Source organism: Oncorhynchus masou, chromosome 25, assembly GCF_036934945.1.
Source record: "Oncorhynchus masou masou isolate Uvic2021 chromosome 25, UVic_Omas_1.1, whole genome shotgun sequence".
NCBI classification, from domain to species: domain Eukaryota; kingdom Metazoa; phylum Chordata; class Actinopteri; order Salmoniformes; family Salmonidae; genus Oncorhynchus; species Oncorhynchus masou.
This window is the reverse complement of record NC_088236.1, coordinates 838,230-858,701: the sequence shown is the minus strand read 5'-3', so window position 1 is coordinate 858,701 and position 20,472 is coordinate 838,230. Positions and strand designations below refer to the sequence as shown.

Genomic DNA, 20,472 nt, shown 5'->3' with positions numbered 1-20,472 from the left:
GACATCATCCATGGGCTGGAGGGACAACACACTATTACTACAGACATCATCCATGGGCTGGAGGGACAACACACTATTACCACAGACATCATCCATGGGCTGGAGGGACAACACACTATTACTACAGACATCATCCATGGGCTGGAGGGACAACACACTATTACCACAGACATCATCCATGGGCTGGAGGGACAACACACTATTACTACAGACATCATCCATGGGCTGGAGGGACAACACACTATTACCACAGACATCATCCATGGGCTGGAGGGACAACACACTATTACCACAGACATCATCCATGGGCTGGAGGGACAACACACTATTACTACAGACATCATCCATGGGCTGGAGGGACAACACACTATTACTACAGACATCATCCATGGGCTGGAGGGACAACACACTATTACCACAGACATCATCCATGGGCTGGAGGGACAACACACTATTACTACAGACATCATCCATGGGCTGGAGGGACAACACACTATTACCACAGACATCATCCATGGACTGGAGGGACAACACACTATTACTACAGACATCATCCATTGGCTGGAGGGACAACACACTATTAGTACAGACATCATCCATGGGCTGGAGGGACAACACACTATTACTACAGACATCATCCATTGGCTGGAGGGACAACACACTATTAGTACAGACATCATCCATGGGCTGGAGGGACAACACACTATTAGTACAGACATCATCCATGGGCTGGAGGGACAACACACTATTACTACAGACATCATCCATTGGCTGGAGGGACAACACACTATTACTACAGACATCATCCATGGGCTGGAGGGACAACACACTATTACTACAAACATCATCCATGGGCTGGAGGGACAACACACTATTACTACAGACATCATCCATTGGCTGGAGGGACAACACACTATTAGTACAGACATCATCCATGGGCTGGAGGGACAACACACTATTACTACAGACATCATCCATTGGCTGGAGGGACAACACACTATTACTACAGACATCATCCATGGGCTGGAGGGACAACACACTATTACTACAGACATCATCCATGGGCTGGAGGGACAACACACTATTAGTACAGACATCATCCATGGGCTGGAGGGACAACACACTATTACTACAGACATCATCCATGGGCTGGAGGGACAACACAATATTACCACAGACATCATCCATGGACTGGAGGGAAAACACACTTATTTAGCCACTACAGAAGTCAATACAACTGGTACAAAGAGATGCTTCAGGACCATCAACATTCAGTCTATAGAGTTGTGTTATAATCTTACCTCCCCGTCAGGCCCGATGCCACTCATCCCTTCCCCGCTCTCATCAATATTCTATGGGTCAGATAGGACAGGACAGGTGAGACCCGGTACATTAACAGGAAGCTGCTAGTGACACAGCACTAAATCTCACAGATCTATAATGATGTTGCTAACATGGTATCAGTGCTTCCCCAGACAGATATCATTGGGTCTCCAGATTTGAACTGTGACCTGTGTAGAACTCTCACCTTCTTCTTCTGCTTCTTCTTCTTCTTCTTCATGTTGGCTGCCTGTGCAGCCTTGTGTTCGTAGACTAGGTCAGTGAGGTTAGCTACGTACTCGTCAGTCTGCTGCAGCAAATACGCCAGACGCTTGTCCTTCTTCTGGTCGATCAGCTTCCTGTAGCCCTCCTCATCCTCCGCCTGCACAGACAGGAATTTTAAAGGTTAGAGGTCAACAGGGGAAACAAAAAGGACTAACTTTAAAAGCTTCCTGTAGCCCTCCTCATCCTTCCCTCATCCTCCTCTCCTCATCCTCCCCTCCTCATCCTCTACTTCTCATCATCCTCTTCTCTAACTCACCATGAGTCTCTTCCCCTCTTCATCCTCTCCTCCTCATCATCCTCTCCGCTAACTCACCATGAATCTCCTCCCCTCTTCATCCTCTCCTCCAACTCACCATGAGTCTCCTCTCGTCTTCATCCTCTCCTCTAACTCACAATGAGTCTCCTCCCCTCTTCATTCTCTCCTCCTCATCATCCTCTCCTCTAACTCACCATGAGTCTCCTCCCCTCTTCATCCTCTACTTCTCATCATCCTCTTCTCTAACTCACCATGAGTCTCCTCCTCTTCATCCTCTCCTCTAACTCACCATGACCCTCTTCATCCTCTCCTCCTCATCATCCTCTCCTCTAACTCACCATGAGTCTCCTCCCCTCTTCATCCTCTCCTCCTCATCATCCTCTCCTCTAACTCACCATGAGTCTCCTCCCCTCTTCATCCTCTACTTCTCATCATCCTCTTCTCTAACTCACCATGAGTCTCCTCCCCTCTTCATCCTCTCCTCTAACTCACCATGAGTCTTCTCCCCTCTTCATCCTCTCCTCCTCATCATCCTCTCCTCTAACTCACCATGAGTCTCCTCCCCTCTTCATCCTCTCCTCTAACTCACCATGAGTCCCCTCCCCTCTTCATCCTCTCCTCTAACTCACCATGAGTCTCTTCCCCTCTTCATCCTCTCCTCTAACTCACCATGAGTCTCTTCCCCTCTTCATCCTCTCCTCTAACTCACCATGAGTCTCCTCATCCTCTCCTTCTCGATCCTCTCTGTCTCTTTCTTCTGTTCTCTCTCTGTGTTAGTGTGCCAGGTGGTGATGGCCTTGTTCTGCTTCTGCATCTTGGCAGTGATAGAGCGGTGGTAGTCCTTAAAGTCCTTGGCATGCTGCAGGATGCTGTTCAGATACTCCTGAGAGCGCGACAAAGGAAGAACATGTTACCAAACATATTATTAGGGCTGTGAAACAGAGGGGGGACATTATTAGGGCTGTGACACAGAGGGGGGACATTATTAGGGCTGTGAAATGGGGGGCATTATTAGGGCTGTGACACAGAGGGGGAACATTATTAGGGCTGTGAAACAGAGGGGGACATTATTAGGGCTGTGAAACAGAGGGGGACATTATTAGGGCTGTGACACAGAGGGGAACATTATTAGGGCCACAGAGGGGACATCATGTGAAACAGAGGGGGAACTGGCTGTGAAACAGAGGGGGACATTATTAGGGCTGTGAAACAGAGGGGGAACATTATTAGGGCTGTGACACAGAGGGGACATTATTAGGGCTGTGAAACAGAGGGGGACATTTTAGGGCTGTGACACAGAGGGGGAACATTATTAGGGCTGTGAAACAGAGGGGGACATTATTAGGGCTGTGAAACAGAGGGGGGACATTATTAGGGCTGTGACACAGAGGGGGAACATTATTAGGGCTGTGAAACAGATGGGGGAAACATTATTAGGGCTGTGAAACAGAGGGGGAACATTATTAGGGCTGTGAAACAGAGGGGGAACATTATTAGGGCTGTGAAACAGATGGGGGGAACATTATTAGGGCTGTGAAACAGAGAAACATTATTAGGGCTGTGAAACAGAGGGGAAACATTATTAGGGCTGTGAAACAGAGGGGGGACATTATTAGGGCTGTGAAACAGAGGGGGAACATTATTAGGGCTGTGAAACAGAGGGGGACATTATTAGGGCTGTGAAACAGAGGGGGGACATTATTAGGGCTGTGACACAGAACATTATTAGGGCTGTGAAACAGAGGGGGAACATTATTAGGGCTGTGAAACAGAGGGGGAACATTATTAGGGCTGTGAAACAGAGGGGGAACATTATTAGGGCTGTGAAACAGAGGGGAAACATTATTAGGGCTGTGAAACAGAGGGGGAAACATTATTAGGGCTGTGACACAGAGGGGAACATTATTAGGGCTGTGACACAGAGGGGGAAACATTATTAGGGCTGTGACACAGAGGGGGAACATTATTAGGGCTGTGAAACAGAGGGGGAACATTATTAGGGCTGTGAAACAGAGGGGAAACATTATTAGGGCTGTGAAACAGAGGGGAAACATTATTAGGGCTGTGAAACAGAGGGGAAACATTATTAGGACTGTGAAACAGAGGGGAAACATTATTAGGGCTGTGACACAGAGGGGGAACATTATTAGGGCTGTGACACAGAGGGGAAACATTATTAGGGCTGTGAAACAGAGGGGAACATTATTAGGGCTGTGAAACAGAGGGGAAACTGTGAAACAGAGGGGAAACATTATTAGGGCTGTGAAACAGAGGGAAACATTAGGGGTGAAACAGAGGGGGAACATTATTAGGGCTGTGAAACAGAGGGGGAACATTATTAGGGCTGTGAAACAGAGGGGGAACATTATTAGGGCTGTGACACAGAGGGAACATTATTAGGGCTGTGACACAGAGGGGGACATTATTAGGGCTGTGAAACAGAGGGGAAACATTATTAGGGCTGTGACACCTCATTCTTAGGGCTGTGAAACAGAGGGGGAACATTATTAGGGCTGTGAAACTCAGGGCTGTGAAACAGAGGGGAAACATTATTAGGGCTGTGAAACAGAGGGGAAACATTATTAGGGCTGTGAAACAGAGGGGGACATTATTAGGGCTGTGAAACAGAGGGGGGACATTATTAGGGCTGTGAAACAGAGGGGGAACATTATTAGGGCTGTGAAACAGAGGGGGACATTATTAGGGCTGTGAAACAGAGGGGGAACATTATTAGGGCTGTGAAACAGAGGGGAAACATTATTAGGGCTGTGAAACAGAGGGGAAACATTATTAGGGCTGTGACACAGAGGGGGGACATTATTAGGGCTGTGAAACAGAGGGGAAACATTATTAGGGCTGTGAAACAGATGGGGACATTACTAGGGCTGTGAAACATTATTAGGGCTGTGAAACAGAGGGGGACATTATTAGGGCTGTGAAACAGAGGGGGACATTATTAGGGCTGTGAAACAGAGGGGAAACATTATTAGGGCTGTGAAACAGAGGGGGGACATTATTAGGGCTGTGAAACAGAGGGGAAACATTATTAGGGCTGTGAAACAGAGGGGGAACATTATTAGGGCTGTGAAACTCACCATGGGGAACATTATTAGGGCTGTGAAACAGAGGGGGACATTATTAGGGCTGTGAAACAGAGGGGGACATTATTAGGGCTGTGAAACAGAGGGGGACATTATTAGGGCTGTGAAACAGAGGGGGACATTATTAGGGCTGTGAAACAGAGGGGAAACATTATTAGGGCTGTGAAACAGAGGGGGACATTATTAGGGCTGTGAAACAGAGGGAAACATTATTAGGGCCAGAGGGGAAACATTAGGGCTCTGAAACAGAGGGGGACATTATTAGGGCTGTGACACAGAGGGGGAACATTATTAGGGCTGTGAAACAGAGGGGAAACATTATTAGGGCTGTGAAACAGAGGGGGGACATTATTAGGGCTGTGACACAGAGGGGGAACATTATTAGGGCTGTGAAACAGAGGGGGACATTATTAGGGCTGTGAAACAGAGGGGGGACATTATTAGGGCTGTGAAACAGAGGGGAAACATTATTAGGGCTGTGAAACAGAGGGGAAACATTATTAGGGCTGTGAAACAGAGGGGGGACATTATTAGGGCTGTGAAACAGAGGGGGGACATTATTAGGGCTGTGAAACAGATGGGGGAACATTATAGGGCTGTGAAACAGAGGGAAACATTATTAGGGCTGTGACCAGAGGGGGAACATTATTAGGGCTGTGAAACAGAGGGGGACATTATTAGGGCTGTGAAACAGAGGGGGGACATTATTAGGGCTGTGACACAGAGGGGGAACATTATTAGGGCTGTGAAACAGGGGAAACATTATTAGGGCTGTGAAACAGAGGGGAAACATTATTAGGGCTGTGAAACAGAGGGGGAACATTATTAGGGCTGTGAAACAGAGGGGAAACATTATTAGGGCTGTGAAACAGAGGGGAAACATTATTAGGGCTGTGAAACAGAGGGGGACATTATTAGGGCTGTGAAACAGAGGGGGGACATTATTAGGGCTGTGAAACAGAGGGGGACATTATTAGGGCTGTGACACAGAGGGGGACATTATTAGGGCTGTGAAAAGAGGGGGACATTATTAGGGCTGTGAAACAGGGCTGTGGAACATTATTAGGGCTGTGACACAGAGGGGGAACATTATTAGGGCTGTGAAACAGAGGGGAAACATTATTAGGGCTGTGACACAGAGGGGGAACATTATTAGGGCTGTGAAACAGAGGGGGACATTATTAGGGCTGTGAAACAGAGGGGGAACATTATTAGGGCTGTGAAACAGAGGGGGAACATTATTAGGGCTGTGAAACAGAGGGGAAACATTATTAGGGCTGTGAAACAGAGGGGGGACATTATTAGGGCTGTGAAACAGATGGGGGACATTATTAGGGCTGTGAAACAGAGGGGGGACATTATTAGGGCTGTGACACAGAGGGGGAACATTATTAGGGCTGTGAAACAGATGGGGGGACATTATTAGGGCTGTGAAACAGAGGGGGGACATTATTAGGGCTGTGAAACAGAGGGGGGACATTATTAGGGCTGTGAAACAGATGGGGAAACATTATTAGGGCTGTGACACATTATTAGGGCTGTGAAACAGATGGGGGAACATTATTAGGGCTGTGAAACAGAGGGGGGACATTATTAGGGCTGTGAAACAGAGGGGGACATTATTAGGGCTGTGACACAGAGGGGGAACATTATTAGGGCTGTGAAGGGGGACAGAGAGGGGGACATTATTAGGGCTGTGACACAGAGGGGGAACATTATTAGGGATGTGAAACAGAGGGGAAACATTATTAGGGCTGTGACACAGAGGGGGGACATTATTAGGGCTGTGAAACAGAGGGGGACATTATTAGGGCTGTGAAACAGAGGGGGGACATTATTAGGGCTGTGAAACAGAGGGGAAACATTATTAGGGCTGTGAAACAGAGGGGAAACATTATTAGGGCTGTGAAACAGAGGGGAAACATTATTAGGGCTGTGAAACAGAGGGGGGACATTATTAGGGCTTTGAAACAGAGGGGAAACATTATTAGGGCTGTGACACAGAGGGGGAACATTATTAGGGATGTGAAACAGAGGGGAAACATTATTAGGGCTGTGAAACAGAGGGGGAACATTATTAGGGCTGTGAAACAGAGGGGAAACATTATTAGGGCTGTGAAACAGAGGGGAAACATTATTAGGGCTGTGAAACAGAGGGGGGACATTATTAGGGCTGTGAAACAGAGGGGAAACATTATTAGGGCTGTGACACAGAGGGGGAACATTATTAGGGATGTGAAACAGAGGGGAAACATTATTAGGGCTGTGACACAGAGGGGGGACATTATTAGGGCTGTGACACAGAGGGGGACATTATTAGGGCTGTGAAACAGAGGGGGAACATTATTAGGGCTGTGAAACAGAGGGGGAACATTATTAGGGCTGTGAAACAGAGGGGAAACATTATTAGGGCTGTGAAACAGAGGGGAACATTATTAGGGCTGTGAAACAGAGGGGAAACATTATTAGGGATGTGAAACAGAGGGGGGACATTATTAGGACTGTGAAACAGAGGGGAAACATTATTAGGGCTGTGAAACAGAGGGGGGACATTATTAGGGCTGTGAAACAGAGGGGGGACATTATTAGGGCTGTGACACAGAGGGGGAACATTATTAGGGCTGTGAAACAGAGGGGGGACATTATTAGGGCTGTGACACAGAGGGGGAACATTATTAGGGCTGTGACACAGAGGGGGGACATTATTAGGGCTGTGAAACAGAGGGGAAACATTATTAGGGCTGTGAAACAGAGGGGAACATTATTAGGGCTGTGAAACAGAGGGGGAACATTATTAGGGCTGTGAAACAGAGGGGGGACATTATTAGGGATGTGACACAGAGGGGAACATTATTAGGGCTGTGACACAGAGGGGGGACATTATTAGGGCTGTGAAACAGAGGGGGAACATTATTAGGGCTGTGAAACAGAGGGGGGACATTATTAGGGCTGTGAAACAGAGGGGGGACATTATTAGGGCTGTGAAACAGAGGGGAAACATTATTAGGGCTGTGAAACAGAGGGGGACATTATTAGGGCTGTGACACAGAGGGGGACATTATTAGGGCTGTGAAACAGAGGGGAAACATTATTAGGGCTGTGACAGTAATTTGTTAACTGTGACATTGGGGATGTTAGATGAAAATAATATAACCGTCAAAATCATAAATAAAATGTTTCAGCAACTTTATTTAATGTAGATATATGTTACCCATAGGAGGTGTGTTACCATTGATATTATTATGCTAACTTAGTCTGTCTATTAAAAATGGACACATGTCCCCCTTTTCCAACTATCTGTGCCAAAATCCGCTATATGCGATGGGTGGGTTGAAGATCAATTCAGTTCATTGAATAGGGGTGGGATGACAAGTGGGGACTGGGGGGAACCTATATATATTATAGCTTATAGGGTGGGGGTACATGGGTAGCCTCTGCCCTTCACCTGCGGTCTTCTTCATTGTTCAATAGATCGGAGGAGTCAGGTGAAAAAGATGGCTCTCGGAGCAACAAAATACATAGCATCAACATTTTGAGCACATTTTGGTTTCAAACCTAATGAAGGAGAACCAGATGACTTGCACCAGTCTGTTTGCAGAATAAGCGCAAAAACATAACTATGAATTCCAGCACCACAAATCTTCGTAACCACCTGTGGATAAACCATCCTACGGCCTACAGTGCACTCAGAAAGTATTCAGACCCCTTCCCTTCTTCCACGTTACGTTACAGCCCCATTGTAAAATGAATAAAACAATATATACACATAATACCCCATAATGACAAAGTGAAAACAGGTTCAGACAGGTAGGGTGCAAAAGGCACATGACAACCCGCTTGGAGTTTGCCAAAAGGCACATGACAACCCGCTTGGAGTTTGCCAAAAGGCACCTGACATCCCGCTTGGAGTTTGCCAAAAGGCACCTGACAACCCGCTTGGAGTTTGCCAAAAGGCACATGACAACCCGCTTGGAGTTTGCCAAAAGGCACCTAAAGGACTCTCAGACCATGAGAAACTGGTATTTTGTCTGATGAAACCAAGATTGAACTCTTTGGCCTGAATGCTGCATCTGGATGAATCCTGGCTCCATCCCTACACGCTGGAATCCCGCACAGCCGACAACCTGACCGAAGACCTGCGTTTGGGACTGCTTGACTGGGACCTTGATGAAAATAAACTGTCCTATATCACCACAGACAACGGGGCCAATATTGTGGCTGCAGTGAGGCAAATAAATTGCTTTGGCCACAATCTCCATCTTGCCGTCACCAACAGTGTAAAAATAGCTAGAGCCCCAGCACAGACCGGGCTGTAGGCCTATGCAGAACTGTGGTGGGCATTTTGGCTAAATAAGAGGGACCTAGTGAAGGCCCAGACGAAGCGGACGAGCCTTGAATGAGGGGATTGGCAAAAAAGGTTGTTGCAGAGAAAAAGTCACAATGTAGAGCTGGTGCCACCAGGATCCAGAGTTGGGTCTTTCTCCCTTCATAATGTAGAACTGGTGCCATCAGGATCCAGCGTTGGGTCTTTCTCCCTTCATAATGTAGAACTGGTGCCACCAGGATTCAACGTTGGGTCTTTCTCCCTTCATAATGTAGAACTGGTGCCACCAGGATCCAGAGTTGGGTCTTTCTCCCTTCATAATGTAGAGCTGGTGCCACCAGGATTCAACGTTGGGTCTTTCTCCCTTCATAATGTAGAGCTGGTGCCACCAGGATCCAGCGTTGGGTCTTTCTCCCTTCATAATGTAGAACTGGTGCCATCAGGATTCAACGTTGGGTCTTTCTCCCTTCATAATGTAGAACTGGTGCCACCAGGATTCAACGTTGGGTCTTTCTCCCTTCATAATGTAGAACTGGTGCCACCAGGATCCAGAGTTGGGTCTTTCTCCTTCATAATGTAGAGCTGGTGCCACCAGGATTCAACGTTGGGTCTTTCTCCCTTCATAATGTAGAGCTGGTGCCACCAGGATCCAGCGTTGGGTCTTTCTCCCTTCATAATGTAGAACTGGTGCCATCAGGATTCAACGTTGGGTCTTTCTCCCTTCATAATGTAGAACTGGTGCCACCAGGATTCAACGTTGGGTCTTTCTCCCTTCATAATGTAGAACTGGTGCCATCAGGATTCAACGTTGGGTCTTTCTCCCTTCATAATGTAGAACTGGTGCCACCAGGATCCAGCGTTGGGTCTTTCTCCCTTCATAATGTAGAACTGGTGCCACCAGGATCCAGCGTTGGGTCTTTCTCCCTTCATAATGTAGAACTGGTGCCACCAGGATCCAGAGTTGGGTCTTTCTCCCTTCATAATGTAGAACTGGTGCCACCAGGATCCAGAGTTGGGTCTTTCTCCCTTCATAATGTAGAACTGGTGCCACCAGGATCCAGCGTTGGGTCTTTCTCCCTTCATAATGTAGAGCTGGTGCCACCAGGATCCAGAGTTGGGTCTTTCTCCCTTCATAATGTAGAACTGGTGCCACCAGGATCCAGAGTTGGGTCTTTCTCCCTTCATAATGTAGAACTGGTGCCACCAGGATCCAGAGTTGGGTCTTTCTCCCTTCATAATGTAGAACTGGTGCCACCAGGATCCAGCGTTGGGTCTTTCTCCCTTCATAATGTAGAACTGGTGCCACCAGGATTCAACGTTGGGTCTTTCTCCCTTCATAATGTAGAACTGGTGCCATCAGGATCCAGAGTTGGGTCTTTCTCCCTTCATAATGTAGAACTGGTGCCACCAGGATCCAGAGTTGGGTCTTTCTCCCTTCATAATGTAGAACTGGTGCCACCAGGATTCAACGTTGGGTCTTTCTCCCTTCATAATGTAGAACTGGTGCCAACAGGATCCAGCGTTGGGTCTTTCTCCCTTCATAATGTAGAGCTGGTGCCACCAGGATCCAGAGTTGGGTCTTTCTCCCTTCATAATGTAGAACTGGTGCCACCAGGATCCAGCGTTGGGTCTTTCTCCCTTCATAATGTAGAACTGGTGCCACCAGGATCCAGAGTTGGGTCTTTCTCCCTTCATAATGTAGAACTGGTGCCACCAGGATCCAGAGTTGGGTCTTTCTCCTTCATAATGTAGAACTGGTGCCACCAGGATCCAGCGTTGGGTCTTTCTCCCTTCATAATGTAGAGCTGGTGCCACCAGGATCCAGAGTTGGGTCTTTCTCCCTTCATAATGTAGAACTGGTGCCACCAGGATCCAGAGTTGGGTCTTTCTCCCTTCATAATGTAGAACTGGTGCCACCAGGATCCAGAGTTGGGTCTTTCTCCCTTCATAATGTAGAACTGGTGCCACCAGGATCCAGCGTTGGGTCTTTCTCCCTTCATAATGTAGAACTGGTGCCACCAGGATTCAACGTTGGGTCTTTCTCCCTTCATAATGTAGAACTGGTGCCATCAGGATCCAGAGTTGGGTCTTTCTCCCTTCATAATGTAGAACTGGTGCCACCAGGATCCAGCGTTGGGTCTTTCTCCTTCATAATGTAGAACTGGTGCCACCAGGATCCAGCGTTGGGTCTTTCTCCCTTCATAATGTAGAACTGGTGCCACCAGGATCCAGAGTTGGGTCTTTCTCCCTTCATAATGTAGAACTGGTGCCACCAGGATCCAGAGTTGGGTCTTTCTCCCTTCATAATGTAGAACTGGTGCCACCAGGATCCAGCGTTGGGTCTTTCTCCCTTCATAATGTAGAGCTGGTGCCACCAGGATCCAGAGTTGGGTCTTTCTCCCTTCATAATGTAGAACTGGTGCCACCAGGATCCAGAGTTGGGTCTTTCTCCCTTCATAATGTAGAACTGGTGCCACCAGGATCCAGAGTTGGGTCTTTCTCCCTTCATAATGTAGAACTGGTGCCACCAGGATCCAGCGTTGGGTCTTTCTCCCTTCATAATGTAGAACTGGTGCCACCAGGATTCAACGTTGGGTCTTTCTCCCTTCATAATGTAGAACTGGTGCCATCAGGATCCAGAGTTGGGTCTTTCTCCCTTCATAATGTAGAACTGGTGCCACCAGGATCCAGAGTTGGGTCTTTCTCCCTTCATAATGTAGAACTGGTGCCACCAGGATTCAACGTTGGGTCTTTCTCCCTTCATAATGTAGAACTGGTGCCAACAGGATCCAGCGTTGGGTCTTTCTCCCTTCATAATGTAGAGCTGGTGCCACCAGGATCCAGAGTTGGGTCTTTCTCCCTTCATAATGTAGAACTGGTGCCACCAGGATCCAGCGTTGGGTCTTTCTCCCTTCATAATGTAGAACTGGTGCCACCAGGATCCAGAGTTGGGTCTTTCTCCCTTCATAATGTAGAACTGGTGCCACCAGGATCCAGAGTTGGGTCTTTCTCCCTTCATAATGTAGAACTGGTGCCACCAGGATCCAGCGTTGGGTCTTTCTCCCTTCATAATGTAGAGCTGGTGCCACCAGGATCCAGAGTTGGGTCTTTCTCCCTTCATAATGTAGAACTGGTGCCACCAGGATCCAGAGTTGGGTCTTTCTCCCTTCATAATGTAGAACTGGTGCCACCAGGATCCAGAGTTGGGTCTTTCTCCCTTCATAATGTAGAACTGGTGCCACCAGGATCCAGCGTTGGGTCTTTCTCCCTTCATAATGTAGAACTGGTGCCACCAGGATTCAACGTTGGGTCTTTCTCCCTTCATAATGTAGAACTGGTGCCATCAGGATCCAGAGTTGGGTCTTTCTCCCTTCATAATGTAGAACTGGTGCCACCAGGATCCAGAGTTGGGTCTTTCTCCCTTCATAATGTAGAACTGGTGCCACCAGGATTCAACGTTGGGTCTTTCTCCCTTCATAATGTAGAACTGGTGCCACCAGGATCCAGCGTTGGGTCTTTCTCCCTTCATAATGTAGAGCTGGTGCCACCAGGATCCAGAGTTGGGTCTTTCTCCCTTCATAATGTAGAACTGGTGCCACCAGGATCCAGCGTTGGGTCTTTCTCCCTTCATAATGTAGAACTGGTGCCACCAGGATCCAGAGTTGGGTCTTTCTCCCTTCATAATGTAGAACTGGTGCCACCAGGATCCAGCGTTGGGTCTTTCTCCCTTCATAATGTAGAACTGGTGCAACCAGGATTCAACGTTGGGTCTTTCTCCCTTCATAATGTAGAACTGGTGCCACCAGGATCCAGAGTTGGGTCTTTCTCCCTTCATAATGTAGAACTGGTGCCACCAGGATCCAGAGTTGGGTCTTTCTCCCTTCATAATGTAGAACTGGTGCCACCAGGATCCAGAGTTGGGTCTTTCTCCCTTCATAATGTAGAACTGGTGCCACCAGGATCCAGAGTTGGGTCTTTCTCCCTTCATAATGTAGAACTGGTGCCATCAGGATTCAACGTTGGGTCTTTCTCCCTTCATAATGTAGAACTGGTGCCACCAGGATCCAGAGTTGGGTCTTTCTCCCTTCATAATGTAGAACTGGTGCCACCAGGATTCAACGTTGGGTCTTTCTCCCTTCATAATGTAGAACTGGTGCCACCAGGATCCAGAGTTGGGTCTTTCTCCCTTCATAATGTAGAACTGGTGCCACCAGGATCCAGAGTTGGGTCTTTCTCCCTTCATAATGTAGAACTGGTGCCATCAGGATTCAACGTTGGGTCTTTCTCCCTTCATAATGTAGAACTGGTGCCACCAGGATCCAGCGTTGGGTCTTTCTCCCTTCATAATGTAGAACTGGTGCCACCAGGATCCAGAGTTGGGTCTTTCTCCCTTCATAATGTAGAACTGGTGCCACCAGGATCCAGAGTTGGGTCTTTCTCCCTTCATAATGTAGAGCTGGTGCCACCAGGATCCAGAGTTGGGTCTTTCTCCCTTCATAATGTAGAACTGGTGCCACCAGGATCCAGAGTTGGGTCTTTCTCCCTTCATAATGTAGAACTGGTGCCACCAGGATCCAGCGTTGGGTCTTTCTCCCTTCATAATGTAGAACTGGTGCCACCAGGATTCAACGTTGGGTCTTTCTCCCTTCATAATGTAGAACTGGTGCCACCAGGATCCAGCGTTGGGTCTTTCTCCTTCATAATGTAGAACTGGTGCCACCAGGATTCAACGTTGGGTCTTTCTCCTTCATAATGTAGAACTGGTGCCACCAGGATCCAGCGTTGGGTCTTTCTCCCTTCATAATGTAGAGCTGGTGCCACCAGGATCCAGAGTTGGGTCTTTCTCCCTTCATAATGTAGAACTGGTGCCACCAGGATCCAGCGTTAGGTCTTTCTCCCTTCATAATGTAGAGCTGGTGCCACCAGGATCCAGAGTTGGGTCTTTCTCCTTCATAATGTAGAACTGGTGCCACCAGGATCCAGCGTTGGGTCTTTCTCCCTTCATAATGTAGAACTGGTGCAACCAGGATTCAACGTTGGGTCTTTCTCCCTTCATAATGTAGAACTGGTGCCACCAGGATCCAGAGTTGGGTCTTTCTCCCTTCATAATGTAGAACTGGTGCCACCAGGATCCAGAGTTGGGTCTTTCTCCCTTCATAATGTAGAACTGGTGCCACCAGGATCCAGAGTTGGGTCTTTCTCCCTTCATAATGTAGAACTGGTGCCACCAGGATCCAGAGTTGGGTCTTTCTCCCTTCATAATGTAGAACTGGTGCCATCAGGATTCAACGTTGGGTCTTTCTCCCTTCATAATGTAGAACTGGTGCCACCAGGATCCAGAGTTGGGTCTTTCTCCCTTCATAATGTAGAACTGGTGCCATCAGGATTCAACGTTGGGTCTTTCTCCCTTCATAATGTAGAACTGGTGCCACCAGGATCCAGAGTTGGGTCTTTCTCCCTTCATAATGTAGAACTGGTGCCACCAGGATCCAGAGTTGGGTCTTTCTCCCTTCATAATGTAGAACTGGTGCCATCAGGATTCAACGTTGGGTCTTTCTCCCTTCATAATGTAGAACTGGTGCCACCAGGATCCAGCGTTTGGGTCTTTCTCCCTTCATAATGTAGAACTGGTGCCACCAGGATCCAGCGTTGGGTCTTTCTCCCTTCATAATGTAGAACTGGTGCCACCAGGATCCAGAGTTGGGTCTTTCTCCCTTCATAATGTAGAACTGGTGCCACCAGGATCCAGAGTTGGGTCTTTCTCCCTTCATAATGTAGAACTGGTGCCACCAGGATCCAGCGTTGGGTCTTTCTCACTTCATAATGTAGAGCTGGTGCCACCAGGATCCAGAGTTGGGTCTTTCTCCCTTCATAATGTAGAACTGGTGCCACCAGGATCCAGAGTTGGGTCTTTCTCCCTTCATAATGTAGAACTGGTGCCACCAGGATCCAGCGTTGGGTCTTTCTCCCTTCATAATGTAGAGCTGGTGCCACCAGGATCCAGAGTTGGGTCTTTCTCCCTTCATAATGTAGAACTGGTGCCACCAGGATCCAGAGTTGGGTCTTTCTCCCTTCATAATGTAGAACTGGTGCCACCAGGATCCAGCGTTGGGTCTTTCTCCCTTCATAATGTAGAGCTGGTGCCACCAGGATCCAGAGTTGGGTCTTTCTCCTTCATAATGTAGAACTGGTGCCACCAGGATCCAGAGTTGGGTCTTTCTCCCTTCATAATGTAGAACTGGTGCCACCAGGATCCAGAGTTGGGTCTTTCTCCCTTCATAATGTAGAACTGGTGCCACCAGGATCCAGAGTTGGGTCTTTCTCCCTTCATAATGTAGAACTGGTGCCACCAGGATCCAGCGTTGGGTCTTTCTCACTTCATAATGTAGAGCTGGTGCCACCAGGATCCAGAGTTGGGTCTTTCTCCCTTCATAATGTAGAACTGGTGCCACCAGGATCCAGAGTTGGGTCTTTCTCCTTCATAATGTAGAACTGGTGCCACCAGGATCCAGAGTTGGGTCTTTCTCCCTTCATAATGTAGACCTGGTGCCACCAGGATCCAGAGTTGGGTCTTTCTCCCTTCATAATGTAGAACTGGTGCCACCAGGATCCAGAGTTGGGTCTTTCTCCCTTCATAATGTAGAACTGGTGCCACCAGGATCCAGTTGGGTCTTTCTCCCTTCATAATGTAGAACTGGTGCCACCAGGATTCAACGTTGGGTCTTTCTCCCTTCATAATGTAGAACTGGTGCCATCAGGATCCAGAGTTGGGTCTTTCTCCCTTCATAATGTAGAACTGGTGCCACCAGGATCCAGAGTTGGGTCTTTCTCCCTTCATAATGTAGAACTGGTGCCACCAGGATTCAACGTTGGGTCTTTCTCCCTTCATAATGTAGAACTGGTGCCACCAGGATCCAGAGTTGGGTCTTTCTCCCTTCATAATGTAGAACTGGTGCCACCAGGATCCAGCGTTGGGTCTTTCTCCCTTCATAATGTAGAGCTGGTGCCACCAGGATCCAGAGTTGGGTCTTTCTCCCTTCATAATGTAGAACTGGTGCCACCAGGATCCAGCGTTGGGTCTTTCTCCCTTCATAATGTAGAACTGGTGCAACCAGGATTCAACGTTGGGTCTTTCTCCCTTCATAATGTAGAACTGGTGCCACCAGGATCCAGAGTTGGGTCTTTCTCCCTTCATAATGTAGAACTGGTGCCATCAGGATTCAACGTTGGGTCTTTCTCCCTTCATGTGGCTCTTCAGGAACAATTTCACCCATGCTCAAAATGTCAAAGTCTGATGCATTTTTTAGGGGTGGGTGTGGGTTGGTTGGGTCCAGAGATGTAGTGGTAAAAAGGTGGGTAAACTATACTGAACAAAATTATAAAATGCAACATTTAAAGTGTTGGTCCCATGTTTCATGAGCTGAAAAAAAAGATCCTAGACATTTTCCATATGCACAAAAGGCAGGATGGAATATACATTTGCCTAGCATTTTAGCTATCAGTGTGACGTTTCACAGCGCCTAATCAGTCAGTTCTGTACTTGCCTGGCTGAGTGGCAGTGTGGGTGGAATGAGCTCATTTCCAGATTTTCAAGGTATTCCACGACTTTTGAGTGCCAAATTCAAGTACTTTGTGCGAACGCTGTCTCTGGTGAGTTACGGCACCGTCTCGTCAAGCCTGGGCTCCAGTTACTGATGGGAGATCTGCTAAAGCCCGAATTCATCAACAACACCGACCTAACACAAAGCCTCAAAAGGAAGGTGTCCAGTGTGCTCGAGGACAATTACAGCCTACCGACAATAAAATACCTTTTTGTACAAGTTTCCCTCCTGGATCCGAGATACAGAGGCAAGAGGATTATTTGAAAGAGACAAGAAAAGTACCCCTGAAAGATGGTGGCAGGGGGAGGCTGGGGTGGTTGCGCTACTGCAAATGGGGGAGATGATGACTGGAACGATGGAGTGAGTCCACCACCATCTGCCAAGAAAAGGAATTCCTCCAGAAGCGATGGGCCCAAACCATCGCCGCTGTACTTCTGTTTTGCAGCGACTGGAATATGTTCCGAGATTCATCCTATGGCATTGAGGAGTGTGTCTGTTTGTGTTAGCTGTTTGTTCAGCAGAAGATGGAACAGCTAATGGTCCAGAGTTCACTCACCTGGTGTTTCTGTCTGCGTTTCCTCTCCTGTTCCATCTTCTGCTGTTTCTCCAGTTTCTCTGTCATGCGAGCCTCCCTCAGCGTCTGGCGCTTGCTCCTCTTGTAAGCCTTGGAGTTCAGGGCTGTCTCCAGGGTGGTGTCTCTACGCATACACTGGACCACATCCTGACGCAGCTATAGGAGGAGAGGTGGAATATGTATGAAATTAGTCAAAAGGTAACCAGCTACAATAACTATCCAATACATGTCAATGATGGGCTGGTGTCTTTGGGTGATGATAGTGTTGTTTGTCTGGGTCTAGATGTTAGTGTAGCCTACATGTCGTTAGAAGTGTTCATGAAGCGTACAGTTTATGCTGAGATGACGTCATACCTGTCGTTGGAAGTTGAGAAGTCTCAAAGCCTTGAGTTCCACCGTGGCTTTACTCCTCAGGTCCGGAGGCAGAGCTCCAGGTAGACTCTCCAGCTCCCGGATCCGGTGAGCGATACGAGCCTGCAGCCTGGGGACGACAGAATGATGAGGTAGTGCCCATGACGAATGTGGTAGGATGATAATGAGGTAGTGCCCATGAGGAAAGTGGTAGGATGATAATGAGGTAGTGCCCATGAGGAAAGTGGTAGGATGATGATGAGGTAGTGCCCATGGGGAGAGTGGTAGGATGAGGTAGTGCCCATGAGGAAAGTGGTAGGATGATGATGAGGTAGTGCCCATGAGGAAAGTGGTAGGATGATGATGAGGTAGTGCCCATGGGGAGAGTGGTAGGATGAGGTAGTGCCCATTGGAAGAGTGGTAGGATGAGGTAGTGCCCATTGGGAGAGTGGTTGGATGAGGTAGTGCCCATTGGGAGAGTGGTAGGATGAGGTAGTGCCCATTGGGAGAGTGGTTGGATGAGGTAGTGCCCATTGGAAGAGTGGTAGGATGAGGTAGTGCCCATTGGGAGAGTGGTTGGATGAGGTAGTGCCCATTGGAAGAGTGGTAGGATGAGGTAGTGCCCATTGGAAGAGTGGTAGGATGAGGTAGTGCCCATTGGGAGAGTGGTTGGATGAGGTAGTGCCCATTGGGAGAGTGGTAGGATGAGGTAGTGCCCATTGGGAGAGTGGTTGGATGAGGTAGTGCCCATTGGAAGAGTGGTAGGATGAGGTAGTGCCCATTGGGAGAGTGGTTGGATGATGATGAGGTAGTGCCCATGGGGAGAGTGGTAGGATGAGGTAGTGCCCATTGGGAGAGTGGTAGGATGAGGTAGTGCCCATTGGAAGAGTGGTAGGATGAGGTAGTGCCCATTGGGAGAGTGGTAGGATGAGGTAGTGCCCATTGGGAGAGTGGTTGGATGAGGTAGTGCCCATTGGAAGAGTGGTAGGATGAGGTAGTGCCCATTGGGAGAGTGGTTGGATGAGGTAGTGCCCATTGGGAGAGTGGTTGGATGAGGTAGTGCCCATGGTCAGAAGTGTACATACACTCAGGTTGGAGTCATTAAAACGTGTTTGTCAACCACTCCACACATTTCTTGTGAACAAACAATAGTTTTGACAAGTCGGTGCATGACACAAGTAATCTTTGTTTACAGACAGATTATTTCACTTTCACTGTATCACAATTCCAGTGGGTCAGAAGCGTACATACACTAAGTTGACTGTGCCTTTTAAACAGCCTGGAAAATTCCAGAAAATTATGTTATGGCTTTAGAAGCTTCTGATAGGCTAATTGACATCATTTGAGTCAATTGGAGGTGTACCTGTGGATGTATTTCAAGGCCTACCTTCAAACTCAGTGCCTCTTTGCTTGACATCATGATAAAATCAAAAGAAATCAGCCAAGGCCTCAGAAAAAAAATTGTAGACCTCCACAAGTCTGGTTCATCCTTGGGAGCAATTTCCAAATGCCTGAAGGTACCACGTTCATCTGTACAAACAATAGTACGCAAGTATAAACAACATGGGACCACGCAGCCATCATACCGCTCAGGTAGGAGACGCGTTCTGTCTCCTAGACATGGACGCACTTTGGTGAGAAGTGCAAATTAATCCCAGAACAACAGCAAAGGACCTTGTGAAGATGCTGGAGGAAACAGGAACAAAAGTATCTATATCCACAGTAAAACAAGTCTTATATCGACATAACCTGAAAGGCCGCTCAGCATGGAAGAAGCCACAGCTCCAAAACCGCCATTAAAAAAGCCAGACTACGGTCTGCAACTGCACTGGGGACAAAGATCATACTTTTTGGGGAAATATCCTCTGGTCTGATGAAACAAAAATAGAACTGTCTGGCCATAATGTCCATCGTTATGTTTGGAGGAGAAGGGGGAGGCTTGCGAGCCGAAGAACACCATCCCGACTGTGAAGCATGGTGGTGGCAGCATCATGTTGTGGGGGTGCTTTGATGCAGGAGGGACTGTTACACTTCACAAAATAGATGGCTTCATGAGCAATGAAAATTACGTGGATACATTGAAGCAACATCTCAAGACCTCAGTCAGGAAGTTAAAGCTTGGTCGCAAATGGGTCTTCCAAATGGACAATGACCCCAAGCATATGTCCAAAGTTGTGGCAAAATGGCTTAAGGACAACAAAGTCAAAGTATTGATGTGGCCATCACAAAGACCTGACCTCAGTCCCATAGAAAATGTGTGGGCAGAACTGAACAAGTGTGTGCGAGCAAGGAGGCCTACAAACCTGACTCAGTTACACCAGCTCTGGCAGGAGGAATGGGCCAAAATTCACCCAACTTATTGTAGGAAGCTTGTGGAAGGCCAACTAAAACGTTTGACCCAAGTTAAACAATTTAAAGGCAATGCTACCAAATACTAATTGAGTGTAAACTTCTGACCCACTGGGAATGTGATGAAAGAAATAAAAGCTGAATTAATCATTCTCTCTACTATTATTCTGACATTTCACATTCTTAAAATAAAGTATTGATCCTAACTGACCGAAAACAGGGAATTTTTACGAGGATTAAATGTCAGGAATTGTGAAAAAGTGAATTTAAGAATCATATCACCTCTACCTACCTGACACCCTAGACCCAGG

General features: G+C 47.7%; 1 protein-coding gene across 1 annotated transcript in view; it reads right to left on the bottom strand.

Annotated features, from left to right (window-relative positions):
• The window catches only part of smarca2 (SWI/SNF related, matrix associated, actin dependent regulator of chromatin, subfamily a, member 2), a 70,617-nt gene that overhangs the window by 23,224 nt on the left and 26,921 nt on the right, over positions 1 to 20,472 (bottom strand). The window contains exons 7-11 of the mRNA XM_064937940.1: positions 17,816 to 17,942; positions 17,444 to 17,617; positions 2,571 to 2,744; positions 1,529 to 1,702; positions 1,302 to 1,352 (exon numbers count right to left, since the gene is read on the bottom strand). Coding sequence (XP_064794012.1) covers positions 1,302 to 1,352; positions 1,529 to 1,702; positions 2,571 to 2,744; positions 17,444 to 17,617; positions 17,816 to 17,942 — 700 coding nt within the window. The remainder of the gene's footprint in view (positions 1 to 1,301; positions 1,353 to 1,528; positions 1,703 to 2,570; positions 2,745 to 17,443; positions 17,618 to 17,815; positions 17,943 to 20,472) is intronic.